The 10,531-nt window shown below is 58.8% G+C and overlaps 1 protein-coding gene across 3 annotated transcripts in view; it reads right to left on the bottom strand.

Moving 5' to 3' along the window:
* Nucleotides 1-3,164: 3,164 nt before the first annotated feature.
* Nucleotides 3,165-10,531, bottom strand: part of HIVEP3 (HIVEP zinc finger 3) — a 391,696-nt gene continuing 384,329 nt past the window's right edge. For 2 of the 3 annotated variants that reach the window (XM_027766902.1, XM_027766903.1), the window contains 2 exons: nucleotides 7,622-8,544; nucleotides 3,165-6,267 (listed from right to left, as the gene is read on the bottom strand). In XM_027766902.1, the coding sequence (XP_027622703.1) occupies nucleotides 5,473-6,267; nucleotides 7,622-8,544 (1,718 nt within the window). In that variant the 3' untranslated portion in view covers nucleotides 3,165-5,472. The remainder of the gene's footprint in view (nucleotides 6,268-7,621; nucleotides 8,545-10,531) is intronic. The other variant, XM_027766904.1, reaches the window with a different exon arrangement.

The following is a 10,531-nucleotide window of genomic DNA, read 5'->3' as shown; positions in this document are numbered from 1 at the left end:
GCATGCGCTCGCCAGACAGACAGACAGAGACAGAGACAGAAAGCAAGAAATCACCCCCCAGGGGGGATGGCCACACCGCAATCGCTTCTCCTCCACTGTCTTCTCGGGATCTTGGGCACGCACGCACACGCGCCCGGCGTGAGTTTTGAGCCACCGGGTCTGGGATGCGAACCGCGGTCGACTACATGGGAGTCCAGCGACAGAGCCATTACACTAACTGCTGGTCCTTCACTTGTAGCCTCTTGAAGGAACCAGCGTGCCAACCTCTTGGTTTCAGACTTCTGGCTTCTAGAACTGCAGGAGAATGAATCCTGCTGTTTCAAACCAACTCGTCGGTAGTAACCTGGTTAGACCTGGGAAGCAAGCCCAGGCCCAGAGCATGCGGCCATGTAGCTAGTGTTCCTCGCCAGGCCTGGGGTCCAGAACCGCAGGGAGTCCCCGGCTGTGAGATGTGGCCTCGTCACTCCTCTTCTCTGGGCCTGATTGTAGGTAAGTGAGCTCCTGGGACGCCCAGCGTCCTTCCAACTCTGACATGCTACACCCCTCAGGTCAAACCATGAGCCAGGCAAGCAGGGCTATGTTGGGATTTTCAAATTTATTCCAACGTGCTATTTTTTTTTTTTAAAAATATCCTCAGGCTGAACACTCAGCCAGAGCTGTAATAAAGGCAATTATTATACTTGTAAAAACTCCTCATTCACAGATGTAATTTACAACAAGGTCACACACATCAATACTGCGCATTAGTTTTCCGTTTGTACGTCAGACTCTGTGCTTTAGACCTGCATGGGTTTTTGTTGCAATTTTTTTTTCTTTTGCACTGATATATACCATACCAACATCGCAAGATGCAAATGTAGAAACGAGTTTAAATAAAATTACAGGCAGAGCCAGCCCAACCCCAGTGTGGCGCTGTACATTATCTACAGTACGATTCTGGAATGTATTGCCATTTAAGAACATAGAAACTTCCTACAGACAATTTCACAGACAGGATACATACACCTTTTAGAAAAAAAGGCAAATATTTAGCTTACAGAGAGCGTGTATCTTACATCTGCCTACACGTTTTTTGTTTCTTTTCTTTCTTTCTTTCTTTTTTTTTTTTTAAACACTAGATTTAGTAAAGTGATCGTAAGTGCCGAAGCGGTTTTCTAATGGAAAGCGGACTGGATCCACAACACAGAAGCAGAATTTGTGGAACAGGCCTTCAAGAACTTTCTCCCCCTGGTCAACACAGCACATCAGTCCCGAGACGGCTGTTCAGCAAGGACTGTTTCTTTAAGAAAGATTTGTCTGGAGGAAGGCGTAGAGAGAAATTCAGCTCAGATCTATTGCTTGTGCCTATTCCAAAGGACTGGATAGAAACGGAGCGTGAACTAGAGCAATCTGAAAGCGAATTCTTTCAGACTTTTTCCAATAGAGAGAGGTGGCAGGACTTCTGGGCCCGGCGAATGGAGGTTATGGGGGTGGGCACATGGGCAGTGCAGTGTGGTGGGCTCCTGGGGGCAGGCGCTCAGTGCTTGGGGCCAGAGGGCAAGCTATGGGGCCGGGGGCAGGAAGAGGCAGGCCTGCCCTTGGAGAAGAGCGGGGTTAGTACCCAGATCGATCCTGAGACTGCCGAGGGTGGAGGGCACCCTGGAGGGCGGGCCTGGGGGTAAGCGGCTTGGAAGGCAAGATTTGGCTCCAAACCTCGGCAGGTTGGTTCTTCCCCGACTGCCCAGGCCCTGGGCCGAGAGCTGGTCTGTAGTGAGGAGCAGCTGTCCTGCACATTTTGACAGAGCACCCAACAGGTGCCTGTGGCCACAAACCAGCACCTGCCACTCCTAAGAGGAACACTAACGTGACAGGCCAACCGGGAAGGTAGGAGAGGCTGGGCGTGGGCAGGGGTCCCGGGGAAGGCTATGCCGGGTAGTCTTTCTCCAAACCACGAAGGTGTGGGTGTGGGCTGGGGCTCTGTTCTCAAGGGATTGGGGACAAAGGAGGTCAAAAATGTGCCCAGTGACATACCCCCAAGACTGGTGGCATCAATTCCAACCCTCTGGGCACCTGTGTGGGCCAGCAGCCTTTTGGCCAGTGTCTGTGTGTCTGTCTCTGTCACTTAGCAATGGGCTTCCAGGGCTCCTGGCCCCTGTGGAGTCTTCTCTGAGATCCAGGGGCTCCTGGGACTGCGGGATGCCCCCTGCTGGTCACACTGTCTATGACAGGCCACTCAGGAAGGAAACCTTTGCTGGTGGGGTGTTTGAGCACCGGCATGAAGCCCAGAGAGCTGAGGGTGTCGGGGGGAGGGCCGTGGTCACCCCAGGTCAGGGCTGGTCCAGGAGAGCCCTGATCTGCTGCCTGTAGGTCTGGGACCAGAAGATCTGCCCAGGAAAGTTTCCAATGGGCTGGAGCCCTTTATCTGGCTCCCAGGCCTCAGCTCCTGTAGTCTCTGTCCATGGGCAGCCATGCGTGGGATGGAAGGCAGGGTAGGAAAGCTCTCTAGCATGGGCTGTGCCTGGGCCCATGCTCCTGCCAGGCCAAAGCAGTGGACCACCATGGGCCTCGCCCTATTGCCCCCCTTGTCTTCGCTCTGAGCGAGGAGGAAGGGAGTGGACAGGGTGGTCTGGCTGAAGGCCAGATCTGTGGCTGGTTCGTCCAGCCAGTCGGAGCCAGGCAAGGAAGGGCCCTGAACTGGAACAGAAGGGAAGCACGTTTAAGCGCAGGGAGCTTGTGGAGGTGTCTCGGCCCTTCTTGTGTCCTGTCTGCACAATGTCAACAGTTCAGGAGCCCTCGAGTAAGTGTCAAGTCCTACAGTCTGACCGAGCACTGGGGTGGCATCAGTACCCAGCCTGGACAGGCTGTGCCCATGGTCCCTGCACTTTCCCCCCATTGGAGAAAGTAAAGAAAATCTCTTCTGGAAGGTGGGACATGCCCCCCAGGGTTGGGGAAGCTACAGTTCAAGCAGAAGATTTTAAGTTCAGATTTCAATTTCTGGTGACGTTATTTTTCTCGCAAAGCAGGTGTTTGTGAGAAATTGCAGGGCAGCGTCTCGAAGGTGGGGGTGGAGGGAGGGAGGCACCGGCTAGTGCTGACTGCTCCAGAGAAGAATTCAGACTTAGGACCATTCAGACATCCTCAGGTGAACAGAAGCTGAGGTCGTGAGAGCGTCAGTCGCTCCTGGCCCCTGTGGAGTCTTCTCTGAGATCCAGGGGCTCCTGGGACTGCGGGATGCCCCCTGCTGGTCACACTGTCTATGACAGGCCACTCAGGAAGGAAACCTTTGCTGGTGGGGTGTTTGAGCACCGGCATGAAGCCCAGAGAGCTGAGGGTGTCGGGGGGAGGGCCGTGGTCACCCCAGGTCAGGGCTGGTCCAGGAGAGCCCTGATCTGCTGCCTGTAGGTCTGGGACCAGAAGATCTGCCCAGGAAAGTTTCCAATGGGCTGGAGCCCTTTATCTGGCTCCCAGGCCTCAGCTCCTGTAGTCTCTGTCCATGGGCAGCCATGCGTGGGATGGAAGGCAGGGTAGGAAAGCTCTCTAGCATGGGCTGTGCCTGGGCCCATGCTCCTGCCAGGCCAAAGCAGTGGACCACCATGGGCCTCGCCCTATTGCCCCCCTTGTCTTCGCTCTGAGCGAGGAGGAAGGGAGTGGACAGGGTGGTCTGGCTGAAGGCCAGATCTGTGGCTGGTTCGTCCAGCCAGTCGGAGCCAGGCAAGGAAGGGCCCTGAACTGGAACAGAAGGGAAGCACGTTTAAGCGCAGGGAGCTTGTGGAGGTGTCTCGGCCCTTCTTGTGTCCTGTCTGCACAATGTCAACAGTTCAGGAGCCCTCGAGTAAGTGTCAAGTCCTACAGTCTGACCGAGCACTGGGGTGGCATCAGTACCCAGCCTGGACAGGCTGTGCCCATGGTCCCTGCACTTTCCCCCCATTGGAGAAAGTAAAGAAAATCTCTTCTGGAAGGTGGGACATGCCCCCCAGGGTTGGGGAAGCTACAGTTCAAGCAGAAGATTTTAAGTTCAGATTTCAATTTCTGGTGACGTTATTTTTCTCGCAAAGCAGGTGTTTGTGAGAAATTGCAGGGCAGCGTCTCGAAGGTGGGGGTGGAGGGAGGGAGGCACCGGCTAGTGCTGACTGCTCCAGAGAAGAATTCAGACTTAGGACCATTCAGACATCCTCAGGTGAACAGAAGCTGAGGTCGTGAGAGCGTCACACACACACACACACACACACACACACACACACACACACCCCTCATTCTAGCAGAGTGCACGTATCTTTTTAAGAGGCTTAACCAGTAGTCAGACCATTTCCAGGAGTTCTGAGTATTTTGGGGGGCGGGGGCAGGGGCAGGGGCAGGAACAGAGAATGCAAATCCTGCTGCAAAGCGGTCCTGTAATGGGTCCCTGTAAACCTCCCATGCCAGGCACTGGGAAAGCCTGGCCAGGAAGGAATTGGTGCCCCTTGCTCCCCAGGGACCGAGGTGACACAAAACTCAGCTTAGTCTAAGGAATAGGCCTTGGGCCTGCCACTTCAGCCTCGGGGGTTGACTTTAGAGCAGGGAAGGCTGCCAACGGCAGGGCCAGGAGAGCAAAGCCCAGGCCCATGCTCAGGAGCAGGAGGCAGACGCGTGGGCCATGGTGCTTCTTCCCCAGCCCCGAGGTGGGCATGGACATGGTGCAGGAGAAAGGGGCTGGGGCTCGTAAGGTGCTCTGGCCACCTCTCAAATGCCAGGACAGCCCACAGCTCAGCCTGCCCAGGACCTGGGTGCCTGGGGGGGGTCCAACCAGCTCCTGCCTTCTACCAGCTTCTATTATTTTTGTGTTGAACTCTTAAGAAAAGCAATTTTAATTTTTTTCTTGCAAAACACACACACACACACACACACACACACACACGGAAAAGAGGATTTTCCTGGGTCAGCCTGCAGAGGCTGAGTGAGGGCCCTGCCTGCATGTCCCTCTGCCCCGGGCCACAGCTTCTTCTGCTGGCCGAGAGGAGCGGTCACTAGCCGGGTGGATGGGTGGCAAACACGGGACCCATGCCCATCGGCACCCACCTAATTACACACTCATTGAAGTTCGAGTCTGCTTCCTTGGCGCGCCCCCTCCCACGGCCAGTGGTTGGTCTTGCCAGCCCTGAGGATGAGGCGTTCTCCATGGCAGGGCAGCCGAGGAGGGCAAGGAGGCCCTGCCTACAGCTTTCAAAAGAGCACGAAGTATTCACAGCCCCCTACTCCTGGGGCCGGGGGCTGTATCCTTCTACGTATGTGTGTGATGTGTTTTCTTTTCAAGCAACCAAAGTATAGAACAAGGCACAGGTCACTCCACGCATGGGAAAGTGTAACAGATGGGGGCTGAGCAGGCGCTGCTCGGACAGATGGACAGATGGACAGAGGGCAGAACGAGCCCAGGAGGGTGAGCTGATCTGAGGGAGTTGGCTGGAAACGTCCGTTGTGGAACACCAGAAACCAGAGGCTGACGCAGTTGGAGAGAGGCTAGGTCCTGGGGGGGCCCCTGTCCTCGGGCTGGGGTGGAGGCGCCCTGGACTCCCCACTTCCTAAGGGCTCGTGGAAGCTCTGCCTGGTCCTGGGTTCCCCAGAAAGGTTCCTCCTCCGAGCCGGGAAGCGAGCAGAGGCCTCGGCCAGGCAGCCTACGGAGCTGCTGCGGTCCAGAGGCGGGGTGGCAGAGGTCTCGGTCGTGGCCAGCAGGCGTGGTGTTTCCCAGCGGGGGCTCCAGGACTGTGTGGGCCGGTGGCCCTGGGGTGGCTGGGGCAAGGCCTCTGGTGGGGTGCAGGGGCTGTGTGCGGGTGCCTCGGCCCCACGGGGCTCCCAGTCAGGAGGTCTGCCCAGGCCTCCGCCCGTTCTGTCCCTCTCCTTGGGGTAGCCCCTGCCCTCCAGCTCCGAGGAGAGTGTGAACTTGGAGACCTTAGCCACAGGGGACACGGAGGCTGAGGAGCTCTCGGTGGGACTCCAGCGGCCTCGCTCCTGGGCCTCCCTGGCTCCTGTCAGGTCACTGCCACCCCCCGAGAAACCACCGACCCAGGCCGCAGTGGGACCTGGCAGCAGGGTAGGGTGGGCCCCTGGCCGGGTCTGCACCATCTGGATCCCACCGATGGGAATCAAGGGGCACGGGGCGCGGGGCAAGCGCTGGGAGTGCAGAGGCAGGTGGCTGAAGACGTTCTCCTCCGTCCGGGCCGGGCCGTGGAAGTCATGGGGAGCGGAGAAGGGTCGGGAAGAGAGAGGATGAACAGGGCCAGGCGAGCAGGACGGACTTCGGGACTCCGCCTTCTGCTGGGACAGAAAACAAGACAGGTGAGGCGAGGGTGTGTGGTGGGCACACGGAGTGCCAAGGCCGTGAGCGGGTGAGGGGATGCCCTATCACAGCGAGTCCCGCCAAGCTGGGGCCTGACTGGGTTTCCAGCTCCCGCCTGTGACTGCGTCCTGGCCAGCTGCCTCCTTGGGGCAGGCCTGACCCAGCCTCGCAGTAGACACAAGCACACGCATGGCCTCCGACCCTCTGGCACACCTGTCCTTGAGGACAGGCGGGGCCATGCTGTGACCTGGCCTTGCTCTGCTGCTTCTCCTGTTTCTAAAATGGTCTTAAATCACTGTCGCTGGGACCAGCAAATGGCATAATGGTTATGTTGCTGGACTCCCATGTAGTTGAGTACAGTTCGAGCCTTGGACCCAGTGGCTTAAAACTCATGCCATGTGTGTGTGTGTGTGCATGTGTGCCCGAAATCCTGAGAGGAGAATAGAAAATAAGGGACTGTGGCCTCTCCCCCCTGGGGGGTGATTTCTTGCTCTCTCTCTCTCTCTCTGTTTCTTGGTGAGTGCATGCACTATATAGAAAAAACTCTCTTAAAAACAAAATCACTGCCCCCACCCAAGGCTCCCAACCTTTTCCCACACCCAGGCCTTTTTTTCTTTATCAGAGATAGATAGAAAAAAAGAGATACAGAGACAGAGAGAGGTATTTCTGACAGGGTCTCACTGGTCACGATCCTCCTGCCCCAACCTCCTAGTTAATTGGGATGAAGGTGCATGTGACCCTTCCTGCTCCTTTCAGGCCAGTCTGGGAACCGAGCCAGGGGCTCCCATGGAGCCTCCAACCCCTCAAGTAGTGGAGCCACCTGTGCATCTCTTGCACTGGGCCCGCTAGGGATTTAATGTGACCCTCAAACTGAAAACCAAGGCCTTGTAGCTGAGGCTCCTCCAGGAGTGACAGGGAAGGTTCTGGAAGATCAAAGTCAACAGGATGGTGTGGCCAGTGGTGGGGTTGTGGTAGCTGGTGACAGGGATGGTGGCTGTGACAGACTGGCGGTGCTGGTGGCAATGCTGCTGGAGGTGGGGGACTTTGGGAAGCCCTGCTCTTTGCTCCTAGGGTGCCCAGGATGGGGGTGGGCGGACGGGCACCACACAGTACCTCCACCATGACCACGGCCACACTGCTCGCAGGTGGTAGAACCGAGTCCACACTCTGCTGCTCTGAGCAAGGTGAAGCTTAATAACCCGCTAGGCTTAGGCACCCTGCACGGTGCTGGCACAGCTGGTGCCCAGGCCACGTGTGCCCAGTGACTGGTGGCTGAGCTGCAATCCCCCCAACCAGGGCGGAGCGGCCCAGCCCCACCCGGCAGGAACTCACCCACGTGGAGGCGCAGGTCTCGGGGCTTCTGCCGAGAAGCTTGTGAGGTAGAGGCATGGGTGGGAAGAGAACCCGCGGGGCCAGCCCCAGGCCTGGGCCTCGCTCGCCAGCTGAGGGGCTGCCCGGGCCGGCCACGGCCCACTTCCCTGGCAGCACTGACCGTGGCGGTGACTCAGCCTGCCCTGGCGGCCATCTCCTGGTGGGTGAGTGACGGGAGGTGCCTGGGTCTGCGGCGCCCTCGAGTTGGGGGGGCAGATGCGTTCGAGGGGGAAATTCTCTTCCCAGGGGGCAGGAGACAAGAGGTGACAGCTGAAGTCTTGGAGACCCACAGGGGAGAGGACTGATGTCCCTTCCTGGGCCCATCTGGGGGCCAGGCGAGCTGGGGGCTGAGGCCTGGGGCTCTCTGGCCGGTGAGCATCGCTGGGGAGACGCGTCGCTTTTGGTGAGTGAGTGCTTGCGGGCGAGGGGTGGGCGGCTGCCAGCTTCTTTGCTTGGGGACCACGGCCTGCGTGGGGACGTGACCTTGCAGCTCAGGGCTGAGCCCGAGTCCTTCTCCGTGGGGCCTGTGGGGGCCGATCCTAGCTGGAGGAGGCATGGGGTGCTCTGGCTGGGCGCGGGGCGACTGCTGGCTGCTGGGTGCTCTGCGTCTGAGATGGCACTGCCTGGCGCAGCCTCACGGCCAGAAGTGGCACCTGCGGGCTCAGCGCCCTGGGCGGGCGAGGAGTCTGCCCGTGGCGGGCCGGGCGGAGGCGCCTCCGAGGACGGTCTGGGCAGCTCGTCCTGACTCTCCTCCTCGTCCTCATCCTCGTCCTCATCCAGGTCTGAGTCTGAATCTGAGTCCTCCAGGTCTGAAAACTGGTGCTCCTCTACAGCCTCTGAGCCTTCTCGCCCTTCCGAGTCCTGGAACGGGTCGTCGCTGGTTCCTGAGGAGCCAACACAGGAGACCACGGTCACGGCCAACCCCACGGCTGCTCCCCCCAAGCCCTGCTGTCCTTGTCTGCCAGTGGGGCATGCTAGCCACGGCAATGGCCCCGAGGGCCGGGAAGACCCAGCGAGGACCAGGTGTGAGAGCACCTTGTAAGTCACAACCTTGTGCCCGCAACGCAGGGTTCAGCTGGGAGGGCTCTGGGCAGAGCAATTCTTACCATCCTCAGTGAGCCGAGGAAACTGAGGTGCGCGGGATTAAGTAACTTCCCACTAAGGCAATGGTAAGACTGGCATCGAGCCCAACAAATGAAAGTCTTTTTAACTTTTTTCTTTTCGTTGGTTTCTAAGGGCTGGCTTCCCCAAGAGCCAGTCACAGCGGCTGGCTGTGCCCCAGTCTCCCCCTCCGTCAACATTACAGTCTACTCACAGGGTTTGCCCGGAGGTGCAGGTGTGGGGTCACCCGGCAAGGCCTGGATCGGGACCGTCACTATTAGTACATTAACAGTGAGCTGTCATTCCAGGGCCAGCAACGCAGAGCGGTGGGCAGTCCAGACACATGTCTGTCGTGGTGACAGGCTGTGGCTGGCTGGCGAGACAGCAGCTGGCCTCTGTGGGTGGCGTGGCTACACTGGCCTGCTGCAGAGCAGGGTCCCATCCCAGCTGTGCACTTTTCTGGAGAAGCTGCTGCCCTTTAGAAGCCCATGCCATCCCCAGCCCAGGGCAGGCGGAGCCAGAAACACCAGCTTGGGGTCAGGCTTCTGGTGGGATGGCCCCAACCAGCTGGGTCACCTCTAACCTGTTAGGAGTCCACTTTGGACATCTTTGCAATAGGCAGTAGGCAGATGCTAGGGAGAGCTCTGCTGATGCCCCCCTGTCCTGGCAGGTGGCCCAGAGTCTGCACTGGTGTTTCTGGCCTGCAGAGGGAGGCTGGTGACAGGTGGGCTAAGTTGGCCAGCTGGGGCTGGCAGGCAGGAGCAGACCCTGCGGCTAAGGGTGGGGTTTGTGGCAGTTTGGTGCAGAATGACAGGGAGTGGGAGGGCGGGCCTGGGGGTTGGGTCTGGAGTAGGAGCGATGGGGGACTGCTGAGCTTTGCCCCAGGTATTTACTGCCCTTGCCTAGGACTTTGGCAGGGGCCAGCCCTGCTCAGGTGTTCACCTGCCCCTGCCCCCATTTATACATGGTGAGGCCAGGGCTCACCCAGATCCTCCTGCCAACTGGTGGCTGGGTCAGAACTAAGGTCTACAGCCTTCGCCTCTCACCCTGGACGTACAACCGTGACTTCATGTATAACCCACATCAGTAAGCAGGAGGTGGTCTGGGTTCGGATCCTAGAGCCACCACTTTCTTGCTATGTGGTGATGGAAAATTTATTTTCTCTTTCTGTAAGATGAGGTGACAGTAAAGCCACCTGCGGAGCCATGGAGAGGAGTGTGAGGGCTCCAGGAACCTTAGCTGTCATAACTTCCAGCTGGCCACACCATCCCAGCAGGCAGGCAGCCAGGCCAGCCTCCAGAGGGCTGCTATGAGGGAGCTGGGACCAGCGTGTTGTGGTGTCCTTCAGGAGGGCTCCTGAACACCGGGAGGAAACCGAGGCGCGGGGAGGGTGGCGGCTGTGCCGGGCACTCAGCCCATGGCCTTGCACCCAGGGCAGGGCTCACCAGGTCCTCCATATCTGGGCTCCTGCAGGGCCCTGTGGGTGCTCCTGCCTGCTTGGCCCATTCACCCGGATCAAGCCTGGGACCCAGGAGGGAAACAGTGAATCCTGGGGTGGTATTGGGATGTCGCAGCAGGGATGCGCCACACGATGGCGCTGGCGCTCAACCTCAGGGCCACCCGGGCGGGGCTGTGGTGCTGGCCGCGAGAGGCGGGCGTTCCTGCAGGGCGGACCGCCAGCACAGCTCCGAGTCGGTCAGACGCAGACTCCCGAGGCCGCTCCCTGGATCTGCCTCACCGCGGGACCTGGCGGCCCCCCCCCTTCACGCC

The sequence above is a fragment of the Tupaia chinensis genome, unplaced genomic scaffold (assembly GCF_000334495.1).
Source record: "Tupaia chinensis unplaced genomic scaffold, TupChi_1.0 Scaffold143758_1, whole genome shotgun sequence".
Classification (NCBI taxonomy): domain Eukaryota; kingdom Metazoa; phylum Chordata; class Mammalia; order Scandentia; family Tupaiidae; genus Tupaia; species Tupaia belangeri.
The sequence above is the reverse complement of the archived record's forward strand: the minus strand, read 5'-3'. Positions and strand labels throughout refer to the sequence as shown.